The sequence below is a fragment of the Macrobrachium rosenbergii genome, chromosome 23 (assembly GCF_040412425.1).
Source record: "Macrobrachium rosenbergii isolate ZJJX-2024 chromosome 23, ASM4041242v1, whole genome shotgun sequence".
In the NCBI taxonomy this organism is placed as follows: Eukaryota; Metazoa; Arthropoda; class Malacostraca; order Decapoda; family Palaemonidae; genus Macrobrachium; species Macrobrachium rosenbergii.
The window spans coordinates 23,851,160-23,868,494 of NC_089763.1; the positions used below are offsets into that span (position 1 = coordinate 23,851,160).

The 17,335-nt window shown below is 35.4% G+C and overlaps 1 protein-coding gene across 1 annotated transcript in view; it reads right to left on the reverse strand.

Annotated features, from left to right (window-relative positions):
• Nucleotides 1–2,784: 2,784 nt before the first annotated feature.
• Nucleotides 2,785–17,335, reverse strand: part of LOC136851378 (uncharacterized) — a 38,217-nt gene continuing 23,666 nt past the window's right edge. The window contains 9 exon segments of the mRNA XM_067125448.1: nt 2,785–4,052; nt 7,517–7,723; nt 9,317–9,505; nt 9,855–10,103; nt 10,949–11,122; nt 12,108–12,268; nt 13,257–13,425; nt 14,701–14,888; nt 16,331–16,466. Of these exon segments, the coding sequence (XP_066981549.1) occupies nt 4,020–4,052; nt 7,517–7,723; nt 9,317–9,505; nt 9,855–10,103; nt 10,949–11,122; nt 12,108–12,268; nt 13,257–13,425; nt 14,701–14,888; nt 16,331–16,466 (1,506 nt within the window). The 3' untranslated portion in view covers nt 2,785–4,019.

Genomic DNA, 17,335 nt, shown 5'->3' on the forward strand with positions numbered 1-17,335 from the left:
GGAAATCGTTCAAAGCATTGCTAATATTGCTATTTTTCGTCACTTACAGCCCTCGTGAATTGGTTAAATAATTTGGATCATATTCCAGTGTGGTAGACAATTTTAGGTAAATAATTTGACGTGATACAAACTAAATCACAAAAATACAGCAACAGCTACAACAGTGAATAAACAAATATTGTCTTGGATTCACAGAACAGCAATTATTGATACGAAATATAACCAACACAGCGTTTATATGATTCTATACATCAAATGAATATCCTTAATATAACTATATATTAATATACATTATATATATATATATATTATATATATATATGCATATATAATATATATATATATACACACATATATATATATATATATATATATATATATATATATATATATATATATATATATATGAATGTACGCATGCAAATAACTCATTACATAAAATCTAATATGTTAACCCATCAACGAAAAGATAGTTATAAATCCCTCCATCAGAAAAAAAAACAAGAAATAATTATAAACATAAAAATATTTTTATCAATGAAGATTAAGAAAGTAATTTTCAGTATGTTACGTTTTTGGAAAATTGTGCCTCAATACTGACTTAGATTATCACGATCTGATGACAATTCTTTTCTGTTGTCAAAATACACAAATAAACAATTAATATAATAACATAATTTTATGTAAGGCAGGTACACTAAAGTTTGTGTGTGTGTATATGTATATATATATATATATATATATATATATATATATATATATATATATATATATATATATATATATATATATACAGTATATATATATATACGTAATGCTTGAGTACAAACGGCAACCAAACTACAAACATAGTCTACACAAAATACAAAAGCACTAATGTTATTAACTCACAGATAACACCACAATATAATTTGAGCGTGAATACTGAGGTAAAAACTTTTAGTTTTCATAATCCATACGCACCGTTCCACTAACCAAATATTTTTTTTAAAAAAGTCATAAGTGAATGACAAATGCTTACAGATTATATTATCACTAATCCATCTTCATTTCTTAAAAACTAATCAAATATTAAAAAACTATGTCGCAAATGAATGCCAAATAGTCACAAATTATTACGAATTCACCTCTTCTTAAAAACTAATCAAACATTTCAAAAATAAGTCATATAGGAATGCCAAATAGTCACACATATTATTAACAATCCACCTTCGTTTCTTAAAACTAATCAAATATTCATAAACTAAGTCATAAATAAATGCCAAATATTCACAAATTATTAATAATCCACTTTCGTTTCTTAAAAACTAATCAAATATTTCAAATGCGTAAAGCTAAGTCTTACATGAATGCCAAATATTCACGAATTTATAATCCAGGGACCTTTTATACTCTTTGGCACCGAATAAGTCCAGAAAGTCCACAATCTAATAGGACCATCTGAAAAGGTACATTCGAAAATTCCACCACTCTTGGGTATATACATAGGAGTATTTTTCATAGATGCTGAGTATTTTACAGGTATTTATAATCCCATGATTTCTCCTCAATGGTAAACAAAAGCCATCATCATAAAATGAAAAAGTGGAACCAGAATAAATATATATATATATATATATATATATATATATATATATATATATATATATATATATATATATATATATATATATATATATATATATATATATATATATATATATATATATATATATATATATATATATATATATGTAACACTTACTATGAAGATAGATTGGAAATTAGTACCAAAAGAAATATAACAATATATAAATATATTATATAAACAACAAAACAGCAGTAGTGGAATGAAGACGGCATCAGTTGACGGACAAGAAATTAAGACGAATGACAAAAAAAAAAAAACTGGAAGTATAAGAAATTAAGTTGAAGAAAAATTACCGATGAAGAACAGAGAAGAATAGTGAAATATATATATATATATATATATATATATATATATATATATATATATATATATATATATATATATATATATATATATATATATATATGACGAAACATTATTCGACAAATTAACAAGTACTTAAAGCAAAAAAATTCTAATAATATAACTTTACCTACTCTTGCTGAGAACATTCCACCAACACTTGAAACTGATACTAAATCATTTGACCAACGATTCTGAAAGTCAAAATACTGGACTCACAATTTTGTGCTGAAAGCTGATTAATTATATTTCAATTCTGCCAAAAACTGTTTTAATAAGACTGGAACAACTGAGATCTGTAACTCTGTGGAGAAATGAATAACAACTGTTATAAAAATAAGTTAAAAAGAAAGGTCTCTATATATTGACCAGAAATATTTCACAGCTCGAACATAAAGCATCATCAAAGAACTGAAATGATTTTTCTGTCCAAAAAAAAAAAAATAAATAAATAAATAAAACCTCCACATAAAGTATTAACAACATTAATTCTAAGCTGATATCCTGCGGTTCACAACATTTCCTAAACCTGTGACTAAACATTAACAAATGTCTCGAGAACAGAAACAAAACACTGGCTAGAACGTGACTAGTAACAAATTGATCATCTCTTTAACATAAATGACCCAAAAGAAATAAAATAATTTCTCTATGACATACAATACTATTTGCTTATTAATAATTCTCTTTACTTAAGAATGGCATTATTTTCTTTTTCAGTTTCATATTTCACATTCCTTGTCATATTAGAATGGCATTATTTTTTTTTCAATTTCATATTTCATATTCCTTCTTATATAAGAATGGCATTATTTTCTTTTTCAATTTCATATTTCATATCCCTTGTTATATAAGTGAAAAAGGACTTAGCAACATTCACACTGGCTGCTGCTACCAAATTCTCATAATGTACATATTTACATCCTTGTTGCTTTGATAATTTCATTAGAATTTCACTCTGTTACATTTCTCATCAGACTGGTTTTTCTCTTTACACATATGGGGATTCTCTTAAAAATTATTCCTCTTAATAATATTACTCTCTTAATAATAATACAATAGCAACAAGAGTACCTTCTTCCTCTTCCTTTCCCACACAGGTTTTCTGATACCCAAGGATGGCTGACATACAGGAACAGTATATACTAATAATAATGGTAATAACAATAGTAAAGTAGTAAGGACCGCACCGTCTTCTTCTTCTTCTTCTTCCTTTCCTGCACAGATTTTCGAGTACTCAAAGACGATTGTCATAACGGGAACAGTACACAATAATGCAAGTGCTTCTCTCAACTGGTGCTGTAATGACTGAATATTTTCTTTCAAATGTCAAAGTCAATACGATAAGATCGAACACCTTAAGGCATAAATTGTCCTCTAAATTTCCGTTGAGGAAAACGAAGGATTTCATGACATAAATGCTGAATGAATGTTTTGCAGAGATGATATTCTTATTCCTCTGTCAACAAGCTCTGGGTTGTTTGATTGATTACTGTTTGAAGATACAATGGTCTTACTCAATGATGTACGAATGAGAACTGAATTTGGGCCAGTGATGTTTCCCAGACGTGGCAATGATTCAGATGAAAAATAATTTTGGTGGAAACTTACAGTTTAGAATACTGATGCTGATTCTGTAACAGCAAACTCATAAAGAATTTATAACCTACGTACTGAACGAAGAAATATGATTGTCTACTACAACACATAAATACAATCACCATTATACAGAGAGCCATAATTGTGGCCTTGTTTAACCAGAGAGAATTTATAACATATGTACTGAACGAAGAAGTATGACTGTCTACAACAATACATAAAAAACCATCACCACTGTACAGAGAGCCACAATTGTGCCCTGCAACAATTCTGTCCGTTCCTCCCTGGGTCCTTATCCTCTAAATCACTGTCACAATACAATTTCTAATAATTTCCGTTGTGTCGTGTAAAGAGTATCTACTACGAAGGCTCGTTCCGAAAACATTTTGGGCGCGGAGGAAGCCGCCGCCCCCCTCCTTGCTTCCTGCTGGGGTCTTGAGTAAAATCCCTAACTAGACGCTACTGCCATCTGGTGGCAATACTGCAAACAAAGAAGAAAGAGTTGAGTGTCCTTGTCCCGTCACCTCTCCCCCGATGAGCTGACCCTTTTTTTTTTTTTTTGACACGTGATCACGTGAGAATGCTCGGCCCATCGAGGTCAACGTATCCACGGCGTCAGTCTGTGACCTGTTGTTTTAGAAGGGTGGGAAGAACAGATGATAGGAACGAAGGAAATGGATAAACGAGGGGAGAGAGGCACCAGTGGAGCCAAGTGCCACAGTGTTAATCTACTCAATTCATTTAGTCTTATTCCCAAAACACTTGTAAACATTTCAGACCGTGAGATGAGATCTGAATCTAAAAATGTCTGATGTTCTCTTTTTTGGAAGCACATGCAGTTTACTTATTATCTATGATGAATTTAAAAGCCTTAAGACTTTGGGACTGTACTGTTGGCATATAGATTTCTATGGAAAAGTACTACATAATTAATCTTTATGGATATTGTTCGGAATTCAAACTGTACTGTACTCTAAATCTGATCAAAAGCCAATAGTATTTGTTGTTCACGATAACCACAGAACAGGGTAACATTACACTGTATCCAAACCTCCTTCACCCTCTGAAAAGGAGAGCAATCGTATTTGTTGCTTATCGAAAGGCCTCTGACAAAAATCATGGTGAAAAACAGAAACATTTCGTGCTTGGACAAAGGATATAAAGACAAACAACATCTTAGTATCTGCTCCTGGACAAAGGTCATGAAGACAAACAGCAGGGTCTGGCTCTTGGACAAAGGTTATGAAGACAAAGAACAAGATCTGGCTCTTGGACAAAGGACGTGAAGACAAACAGCAGGGTCTGGCTCTTGGACGAAGGTCATAAAGACAAAGAACAAGATCTGGTCTTGGACAAACGTCATGAAGACAAACAGCATAGTATCTGCTCTTGGACAGAGGACATGAAGACAAACAACAGCATAGTATCTGCTCTTGGAGAGAGGTCATGAGGACAAACAGAAGGATATGGCTCTGGAAAAAGGTCCATGAAGACAAACAGCAAGATTTGGCTCTTGGAAAAAGATCATGAAGACAAACAACAGCATAGTATCTGCTCTTGGACAATGGTCATGAAGACAAACAGAAGGATATGGCTCTTGGAAAAAGGTCCATGAAGACAAACACCTTGGGTCTGGCTCTTGGAAAAAGTTTATGAAGACAGGCTGCAGGATCTGGTTCTTAGACAAAGGTCATGAAGACAAAAAGGATATGGATCTTGGAAAAAGTCTATGAAGACAAACAGCAAGATTTGGCTCTCGGAAAAAGGCCTAAGACAAACAGAAGGATATGGTTCTTGGGCAAAGGTCATGAAAATAAACCACAGGATTTGGCTTCTGGACAAAGGTCATGAAAATAAACAACAGGATCTGGTTTTAGACCATAGATCATGAAGACAAAAAACAGGATATGGTTCTTGGATAGAAGTCACAAAAATAAACAGAGCGGTTTGGTTCATGGGCAAAAGATCATAAAGATAAACAGAAAAATAATGGGTAGAGAAGGGGGCTTAGTCTGGGATCTAGGAGTAGAGAAGACAAAAAATAAACAAATCTATTGGCTAATGACTTCAACCTCTTCATATATACTTAACAGGACAAGACCACTTTCTAAAGTTGTGCAACTGTAGGGGACAAATCAGCATTTGGCTCAGTGGCTTTCAAAGTAATGTCCACAGCAGTGATAGTTGAAAAGAGAGGGATAAACAGTCATTGGAAAAGACTGACATTTGATTGGTAACTGGTTGATTTCATCTGTAAATTAACATGACTATGAAATAAGGGATTTAATTCAGTGTTGGGAATGCAAGAACATAAGAGTATATCACATTTTTCTGATTCGAAAGAAAATGCCCCCAGAATTGAGTCATAAAAAATCAATTTACCTCACATAAATAAAGTTTCTAATGTGTGGAATCACTGATCTAAATAACGTCAACTATACTTCGAAACTTTTAAGGGAGATTGTACCAAATTCATTCCAGGATAGTCTTTGTAAATGAGCCAATACATTGATAGCTATATGAGGGGGAATGCTGATATTCTGACTTTGTAAGGTAGAATTTTAAATCTTAATTAAAAAATGGGTATATACAAAAAATATGTTATTATCAGTAAACGCACAAGAGTCTGCCGTCTCCTAATGAAGACGTTTTGAAGATGTTTTCCTACAGTTATGAAATAAAATAATTCTCTGATTAACTTGAAAAAAAAATAAAACACAGGAGTAAAGTGATATTATATGAGTAATGGGAACATTTAGTTATCTGAAAATTATTTATATAGAGTCAGTGGAACTGAAGCTTAGAAGATGACACTTCTAGGGACATGGAAAACTGCAGAAGTATTGACCCCATTTATGACAGAAACAGAATGAAAGAAGAAAACGTCAGATAACAGGTAGTTTCGAATGGATCAAGCAGTGCTTTTTGCCCGCACAAACGCTGTGGTAACACATTAACCAGAACTGAGGGCATTAGAGTGAGAAGGATATCCTGAACTGAGTTACTTGCTAAACACAGAGTTTCAAAACAGGAAAGGCGATAATGTGTGATACGAAAGCTGAAAGAGAAGAAAAGAGATAATGAAAAGACAGCCTCATGGAGTTTACAAAAATTGGATTGACCGCTGAAATGAGATAACATAGGACCGTATTTTTCCAAATCTCGGAAAAATGCAAAAATGCCATATTTGTTGGCCAACATTTCCCTTTGAGAAATGCTGCCAGAAGCCCTTGGGTAATCCTGTAAAATAGGATGTTGTTCCAAGCTCATTTCCTCAAATGCAGTTGCAAGACCTAGAGGCCTATGCATTTACAAAAAAAAAGATGTAGACCCTCCCTTCAAACTTAAGAGCCTGCAGGCGCTGACTGTATCTTTGGTCTTCGTTTAGTGAAAGACAATAAAACGAATCCATCACAGATTTATTCAATTGATGGAGGACATAATAAGCACAAATGCATCGTAATGATCATCTGGTTTACAAAGTATGTTAAGAAAGATGGCAACAGTAGTCTTGCCATTGTACCTGAACATCAATGATAAAGAAAGTCGTTAAAGATTGGGAGAAGGAGTTCCTCTTAACTATCACCTGGCTTACAAAGTATTCCAAGGAAGATGGCAACAGTAGTCGTGCCATTGTACCTGAACATCAATGACAACAAATGTCCTTGATGGTGGGAGGGGGAATTTCATGTTACATTTCAAGTCACTAACACTTCTCCAATGCTTGAGTTGAGAACCATAGGTTGCCTCTGTGGGGGATAAGGTACTAATATTAATGCAGATTCTGTCCCCATTTACAGCAATCTTACTTCTGATGGAGGTTTTAGATCAGTCACAAACAGAAGGAACCAAGGTAGTGGGGTAAACTTAGGGAGACTTAGGGTCCTGGACAAGCAATGGTGGGAAATTTTTCCAGTTTATGGAATGAAACCCTTACTACCTTACCTGATAGGGCACGGAGGAATGACGTTTCCAAAGCAAAAATCCAACGAAGATACCCACGCACGTGCCCAGGATTGCCATGGAGAATCCTAGGCCAGCCATACTTCCGGCCGTATAACCAGCCTTGAGGTACCTCATGGATCTGTGCCTCATGTGAGGGTGTAAAGCTTCAGTCGTTGTCTCCAAGGAACCTCGTTTAATTGTTACAAACTGGAATGTAAACGCTGAAGTGAGTTTGATGATCGTTTCACTTACATTAGTCTTATGGAGGGAACATCCGAAAAAACTGTCCAAAATGTCACATGTAATACATCTGGAATTCAATGCAAATATTTCAAAATATTTCTTAGGAAAACGAAATGCTAGCAATTAAAAATAAACTTAAATTATCTTAGGTTTATTTTTAAGAACAAAACAATCTACAGTACTGAATACTAATTGCTCCTTTGATTTGAGCTCTTCAGTTATGTTCCACATGATAAGATTTGATTAAGAATGGTATCATAATTTTGTATGTATATATCATAAAATATTCGAGGGTAAATTAACGCTGCTTGATTATTCGTTTTATAATAGGTTATTTAACTAAGAGTAATATTAGAGGTGAAATTGTGTTAGCAAAGCATAAGCTAGACTGCAAATGCAGGGGATATTTTAACACTTCTGGATTACCTTACTGTGATCCCCACCAAGTCTTGCCAACTTGGCAACATCTGGATTACCTTGCTGTGGTTCCCACCAACTCTTACCAACTTGGCAATATCTGGATTACCTTGCTGTGATTCCCGTCAGCTCTTACCAACTTGGCAACATCTGGATTAAACTTGCTGTGATTCCCACCAACTCTTACCAGCTTGGCAACATCTGGATGTGATTCCCGCCAACTCTTTCCAACTTGACAACATCTGGCCCTTGGTCACTCATTGGCTTCATCACCTACTGCATAGAAGTTCTGATCTTTTCCTTATTCACATTATACAGAAGGATTACATCACTTACCAACTCGGCAACTTCTGAAGTTAAGTTACTGCAAACAATTTCACCACCTAGCAACTGGAGAACTCTGGAGCTTTGGCATTCCAATGCTATTCACTGCTGACCAATTTGGCAACTTCCAACCCAGCTGACCACCTAGCAACTAAAGAATTGAGCTTTGGCATTCCATTGTTGTTCACTGCTGACCAATTTGGCAACTCCCAAACTTTCTTACCACCTACCAGCTGGAAAACTTCTGAACTTTGGCATTCCATTGTCTTTCACTGCTGGCCAATTTGGCAACTTCCAACCCAGCTGACCACCTAGCAACTAAAGAACTTTGAGCTTTGGCATTCCATTTTTATTCACTGCTGACCGATTTGGCAACTTCCAACACAGCTTACCACCTACCAACTGGAGAACTTCTGAACTTTGGAATTCCATTGTTATTCACTGCTGACCAATTTGGCAACTTCCACCCCAGCTAACTACCTAGCAACTCGAGAACTTCTGAGCTTTGGCATTCCAGTCTTATACATTGATAACCAATTTGGCAACTTCCAACCCAGCTTACCACCTACTAACTGGAGAACTTCTGAGCCTTGACATTCCATTGTTATTCACTGCTGACCAATTTGGCAACTTCCAATCCAGCTTACCACTTAGCAACTGGAGAAATTCCGAGCTTTGGCATTCCAATGTTATTCACTGCTGACCAGTTTGGCAACTTCCAACCCAGCTTACCACCTAGCAACTGGAGAACTCCTGAGCTTTGACCAATTGGCAACATCTGGCCCTTAGAGTACTTGGAGCAATTTCTTCGCTTACCAACTTTTTCTTTGCTGAGAGATCCAGCTTGACTGAGACGTTGTGCTTGTGAGTGATGTCATGGAGGAGCTTGTAGGCGTCTGCCATCATGAGCTGAGGCCTTGGAGTCATAACTGGTCCCGTGACGTCCGGTTTCTCCAGCAAGACGAACCAGACATCAACCTCTCCAGTAGCTTGCCTACTGCTCAGCTGGTTTAAAAGAAGGAATATCATGGGGTACTACAGTTTAAAAATGCTTTTTTTTTCTTGCGAGGGATGGGGGCTAGTTAACCCTTGATACATAAATTCAATCATAAATTGTTTTTTCATGATAATGCCTGGCATAAGCCATGGACAAGAAAGACAGAAAAATTTAGGGAATCTATTTATAATTCTTATATTATGATATTATCTGCATCATAACAGTGCAGGTAATTGTATTCCAGGAATAAACATCTTCAGCATTTGTTATGATGCTGCTTCAAAGAATTACAGCACCTATTTGTACAGTCAATGAACTGCCTGAGAGCAACCTACTATACAGTACGTGCATACTCACAAAGAGGTCTGTGATCCTTAGAGGTGACACTCCGGCAATTCCAGCTATGGCCCGCCTGATTGAGTTCTTGGCAGCTTCCAGGTTATAATGAACCAGTTCAGAATAGGACACTTCAAGACTTAGAATCAGGAAGAGGCGATTAATCCTGTTGAGACACGGAGAGATGTCGAACTGTCGCCAGGAAGGATGGCCATCGCTGTACTCGTAGAAGAAGGTGTGGACGACCGAAGTCCACTCGTGTGGGTTATCCTGATGTGGGAAAGAAGGCTGTTAGACTAAGAGTTCTTTGAGAGTAGTTACAGAGAGTGAATGCAGCATTTCTAACTGGGAAAATTACAAAATACGATGCCATATTTTACAAATTCTTTCCCCTTTTTCTTGCTTACACTTTTATCTATTCATTAATTTGATAATCTATTTTTTCTTTTCTAATAACTGATCTCTTCTTTTTATACTGCCTATTATCTTCTGTTACTTCTTTCAAATGAACACCATAATATTCTTTGGAAGCTTGAATTACAGGTCAATGGTCCCTGTGGTGGGCTTGTTCCATATGAATACAGTTCATCCTCTGAATAATAATAATAATAATAATAATAATAATAATAATAATAATAATAATAATAATAATAATAATAATAATAATAATAAATAATCTTTTGAAGCTTGAAGTATTTCAAGTCAGTGGCCCCTGTAAATGAAAAATTGTTCCATATTAATATGGTTCATCTTCTTAAAATAATAATAATAATAATAATAATAATAATAATAATAATAATAATAATAATAATAATAATAATGAAGAAATCACAGTGGTGTAAATGAAAAATATAAATCGGATCGAGAGTGAGAATCAAGCAGGTTCTCGAAAGCTCTATATATATATATATATATATATATATATATATATATATATATATATATATATATATATATTTCTCATACACTGTATATCTTTACATTTACACCACTGTGAATTTCTTCACCATTTTAGTGACTCGTGCTGTCATGAGATTTTTATGATTAGTAATAATAATAATAATAATCAGATCCAGCTATCGTGGCTCGGCATTTGAGAAAAGGGCTTTACTCACTGCATCAGCCACGTAGGAAGAGATTCCTATGGGGACCTGTCGAACTTTGTTGAAGACTTCGACTTCGACAGTCCAGTTCTCGTGGGAGAAGTAGATTTCTACTGTAGAATACTGACCCTTCCTGGTTCCTCGTTCTGCTACCCACACGTCACTGATGATTCCTCTCACTCGCCTCTGGTTCAAAAAAGGACTCTTTATTATTTACATTAAGAAGGACACTTTATTTTTTGCATTACAAAGGACACTTTATCATTTGCATTAAAAAGGATTGCACGCGCAACGTTTTATTGAATCCTGGAGACAAGACTGGATGATAATTGGGGAGCTTTATAAAAGAGAATTTGACTAAAAAACTAAGAACATTAAAAAAAAAAACTAAAATTCTATCAATCCGTTTCTTAATTTTCATCCTAAAAGGCTCCAGGTATCCTTTAACCATCAGGTTTCTTGAGAATAAATTCTTTTCTTAGTTCCCTCCCTAGAGGCTTCAGGTATCCTTCAACCTTCAGGTATCCTGAAAACAAATTCTGTTCTTAATTTCCATCCTAAAGAGTTCAGGTATCCTGAGAACAAATTCTATTCTTAATTTCCATCCTAAAGACTTCAGGAATCTTTCAACCTTCAGGTATCCTGAAAACAAATTTTGTTCTTAATTTCCATCCTAAAGACTTCAGGTATCCTGAGAACAAATTCTATTCTTAATTTCCATACTAAAGACTTCAGGTACCCTGAGAACAAAGTCTGTTCTTAATTTCCATCCTAAAAACTTCAGGTATCCTTCAACCTTCAGGTAACCTGAGAATAAATTCTATTCTAAATTTTCACCCTAAAGACTTATGGTATCCTGCGAACAAATTCTATTCTCAATTTCCATCCTTCAAAGACTTCAGTTATCCTGAGAACAAATTCGGTTCTTAATTTCCATCCTAAAGACTTCAGGTATTCTTCAACCTTCAGGTATCCTGAGAATAAGTTCTACTCTTAATTTCCACCTTAAAGACTTAAGGTAACCTGAGAACAAATTCTATTCTTAATTTCCATCCTAAAGACTTCAGGTATCCTTCAACCTTCATGAATCCTGAGAATAAAGTCTACTCTTAATTTCCTCCCCAGAGGCTTCAGGAATCCTCCAACCTTCAGGAGGGACCCACTGACTGACCGTTCCTTTGTAGATGAAGATGTTCGGATCGATGGATATCAGTTCAGAGGCGTGACGCAGCCTGATGTGCTGGTTTTCGGCGGGGGCGGCGTCCAGGGCCGTCACTGGAATGCCCTGGATGGTGCAGTTGCTCGTCTTCTCGTTGATCATGTACTGGATTCCTGGAAAAGTACCAAGTAAGTCTTGCTTCCAGGAATTAATACAAATGACTGCAACAATGTCTCCACCTTGCTTTCCAGTTATCACAAACAACACCTAGCATGGTCTCTCTCTCTCTCTCTCTCTCTCTCTCTCTCTCTCTCTCTCTCTCTCTCTCTCTCTCTCTCCTGTCCTGGAATCGCGAACATCTTCCTTACATAACAATACATAAATGACTGCAATGTCTCCATCTTGCCATCCAATTATCACAAACAGCACTCATCATGGTCTTAAGGCTGGCTCTCTCTCTCTCTCTCTCTCTCTCTCTCTCTCTCTCTCTCTCTCTCTCTCTCTCTCTCTCCTGCCCTGTCCTGGAATCACGAACATCTTCCTTGTATAACAATACACAAATGACTGCAGTGTCTTCATCTTGTCTTCCAGTTATCACAAGCAGCACTCATCATGGTCTTAGGGCTGGCTCTCTCTGGCTCTCTCTCTCTCTCTCTCTCTCTCTCTCTCTCTCTCTCTGTCCTGGAATCACGAAATCTTCCTTGTATAACAATACACAAATGACTGCAGTGTCTTCATCTTGTCTTCCAGTTACCACAAGCAGCACTCATCATGGTCTTAGGGCTGGCTCTCTCTCTCTCTCTCTCTCTCTCTCTCTCTCTCTCTCTCTCTCTCTCTCTCAACACACACCTGTCCTGAAATCATGGATGATCCAGAGTACCAAAAACATCTTACTCCCTTAAATAACTGTTTCAGTGTCTACAAACATAGTCTCTCACCTTTCTCTCTCTCTCTCTCTCTCTCTCTCTCTCTCTCTCTCTCCTCTCTCTCTCTCTCTCTCTCTCTCTCATCTGTCCTGAAATCGCAAAAGACCCTGAGTATGAAAACACCATCTTCCTCATATAAAGTCTCCATCTTGCTTTCAAATTACCACAAACAGCACACATCATGGTCTCTCTCTCTCTCTCTCTCTCTCTCTCTCTCTCTCTCTCTCTCTCTCACCTGTCCTGAAGTCGTGGATGACCCTGTAGGTCTCCATGGTCATGTCGCTCAGGCCAGGTATGTTCAGAAGGAACATGCCGTCGGCGTGCAGGTGAGGTCGGTAGGTGAATGAGACCAACTTTTCTTCAGATTCGTAATGCTGAGTCTCGTAGGCGACCGTTCCCAGATTCTAAGATAATAAGATAGAGAAAATTATAATTAAATAAGATAATAAGATAAAGAAGGGATAATTAAATAAGATAAGATAAAAGATAAAGTGGATAATTAAATAAGATAATAAGATAAAGAAAGGGAAAATTAAAGAAAGGGAAGATTAAAGAAGGGGAAAATTAAAGAAAGGGAAAGTTTAAAAAGGGGAAATTAAAGAATGGGAAAATTAAAGAAAGGGAAAATTAAATAAAGGGAAAATTAAATAAAAGGAAAATTAAAGAAGGGGAAAATTAAAGAAAGGGAAAATTAAAGAAGGGGGAAATTAAAGAAGGAGAAAATTAAAGAAAGGGAAAATTAACATAGAAGGACAGAGACATCATCAGTTCAAAGCATTTGATTATCAAGATTTTACATACTTTCGTCATGTCAGGACTGAGCTTTGAGTTATGTTATTTATTTCTCATAGCTGATCTCTTCTTCTTTCTGTATTTCCCATTACCTTCTTTTACTTCTTTCAAGGGAACACTGTAATAGTGGACGGAAGATCATCGAGATTTTAACCATTTTCCCATTTTCTGGGCTGAGCTTTGCGTTAATTTTATGCTTTCTTTTCTTTTTGAATTCCTGATCTCTTATTGTATTTCCTGTTACGTTCTGTTACTTTCAAATGAACACTAATATTATTTGGATTTCCTGTTACGTTCTGTTACTTTCAAATGAACACTAATATTCTTTGGAAGCTTCTTGAATTTCAAGTCAGTGGCCCCTGTGTGGCTTGGTCCAGATGAATAGGGTTCAACTTCTGAGTAATAATAATAATAATAATAATAATAATAATAATAATAATAATAATAATAATAATAATAATAATAATAATAATAATAATAATAATTAATAAATAAATTCTTTGTAATCTTGAATTTCAAGTCAGTAGCCCCTATGTGGCTTGTTCCAGATGAATAGGATTCAACTTCTGAATAATAATGATAATAATAATAATAATAATAATAATAATAATAATAATAATAATAAAATAATAATAATAATAAAATAAATAAATTCTTTGGAAGCTTGAATTTCAAGTCAATGGCCCCTGTGTGGAAGAAAGAGAAATGAACGGAGGTACAGTAAAAGGAATAGAAGGAATTGCAGCTACGGGCAAAAGGAAGGGAGCTACAAAGAACTTCAAGTAATGCTTACAGTGAACCGCGTGAGGTGCACTGACGGCACTACCGAACCTACGGGAGATAAAAACTTGCAAACACACACCAAGTTCTTATCAAGGTGATCTCACCTCAATGACAGTTTCCATCGTGATGGAAAACTGGTTCGCCAGCTTGGGCAAGAATTTCCTCTCGTGCCCAGGGCAGAAGACCCCGGGCTCCGTAGATGCCAGGATGTGGGCAGGGTCGGTGTCCAAAGCCCACGACCTCACTTGGTAGTGGAGGTTGATTTCACCCCCAGGCAGCATGAAGAGTCGACCTTTGGGGCAGAAAGGAGAAAAAACATAAACATTAGTTTAAAATTTTTCCGTTAGACAAGCTTAAAAGTTACTGAAATTTTAGACAAATTTTTCGTCAAAAAGTTTATTATAAGTTACAAAAGTAAAAGAGCAACATTGGAAATATTAGGGGTATGGGTACAAAATTCACTGACAAGGTCAAGGAGTCAGCAGGGAGTGTAATAATAATAATAATAATAATAATAATAATAATAATAATAATAATAATAATAATAAATTTTATTTCAGCTCAAGGCCATATACGTGGAATATACAAAGTAGAAAACGCACAATCTAAATACATGATAAAATAAAAAAAAATATAAATAAAACAGTAGATACTGAGATGATGAAATTAGATATTCAGGAAAAGAAAATTTAAAAAAAACACAAATTTTTCTATTCAGGAAAAGAAAATGAAAGAAACCACTTTTTCTTCAAAAAGTTTAAAACTTTGAAAAAACAATGAAATAAAAGCATGATATTATAGCAGGCGTCAGTGAGTCAGCAGGGAGTGTTTGTGGGAATAATAAAATAGAAAAAAAAAATATTATAAAACAGTAGCTACCGAGATGATGGTATCAGACGTTTAGGAAAAGAAAGGAACAAAAAAGGCGCTTCTAAATATTGCTGCAGGGCGAAAGAGACGATCATGTTGCAGTGTGCAAGTGCATGAATAGGTCAATGATAGCCTAATTGAATAGAATAAGATTCTTTATATGGATATTTGGGACCAAATGCAACAGATGAGGGTAAGCTGACAGAACGGTTGAAGCGAGGAAAGCAGCGGGTTTTATATGTATATGTATACATATATATGTATACATATGTATACATATATATATATATGTGTATATATATATACATATATACATATATAAATATGTATATATGTATGTATATATATATATAACACATTAATTTAGGTAAACCAGTCACTTGCAAGCATAACAAAGTTTACAGAACTAAACTGAATGTACAATTTAGGCCAAAGGCCAAGCACTGGGGCCTGTGAGGTCATTCAGCGCTGAAACGGAAATTGACAGTAAAAGGTCTGAAAGGTGTAACAGGAGGAAAACCTCGCGGTTGCACTATGAACCAATTGTCACGAGAATTTGGAAAGCAGGATGGAAGAAAGAGAATATGAAAGGAGGTACAGTAAAAGGAACGAAAGGGGGTTGCAGCTAGGGGCCGAAGGCACGCTGCAAAGAACCTAAGTAATGCCTACAGTGCACCGCATGAGGTGCACGGACGGCACTAATCACTAATCACCTACGGGGAAACAATTTATAATCGTAACCTCTGAACAAGTTGTCATTTGATAACACACAAATATCATCATCATATATTTACGCGTGCTGACTTATTCTCTCTCTCTCTCTCTCTCTCTCTCTCTCTCTCTCTCTCTCTCTCTCTCACTTACCTAAGCCTTTGACAGAGAAGCTGTGAGGAGAGAACTCTCCTAAGCCAGTCCTTGTAAATATGGCCTCCATAGTAATGTCAACATTGCTGAACCTCCACGATGCCACTTCGAATCCCATTTCTCCGCCGACGTTTTCCTGCTGAAATTCGGTACATAAATGATTTTGTGATTGGAAATGACTTTGTAATTATGAATTATTACGTAACTGGGTCAATTCGGTTGTTAAGTTATTGTTAAGATGCTGAATTGCTTTTTATATATATATATATATATATATATATATATATATATATATATATGAAAATATATACCTGTATATATAATATATATAGTATATACATATATAAAATATACATATATATATATGTAAGTATATATGTATACTTTGAACGCATGCAATTTCCTGTGAAGAGTACATCCTAGTGAACAAAATAAATGATTTACTTAAAAATAAAGTTATTAATCGACCACGACAAAGATCCAGAATGATAATTACCTGTTTTTACAAATTCTTATACAAAGCAAAGAAGAGGAAGCAACTGAGAAACAGGAAGAATAACTATAGACAAGAAGAAGAAGAAGAAGAAGAAGAAGAAGAAGAAGAAGAAGAAGAAGAAGAAGAAGAAGAAGAAAGAGAGGACTAAGTGGAGGAATAGAATGAGGAACAGAGAGGGAGAGGCAGGTAGATAAAGGAAATAGCGAGAGAGGGAGAAGAATAAATGGAAGAGAAACCAGAATAAAAATAATGAAGAAGAAGAAGAAGAAGAAGAAGAAGAAGAAGAAGAAGTAGAAGAAGAAGGGGAGTAAGTGGAAACGAAGAAAGAGAAAAGAGAGAAAAGGAAGAATATGCGAAAGAGGTGAAAAAATAAATGGAAGAGAAGAAGAAGGAGAAGAAGGGGAGTAAGTGGAAACGAAGAAAGAGAAAAAGAAAGGAAACGAAGAATATGCGAAAGAGGTGAAAGAATAAATGGAAGAGAAGAAGAAGAAGAAGAAGAAGAAGAAGAA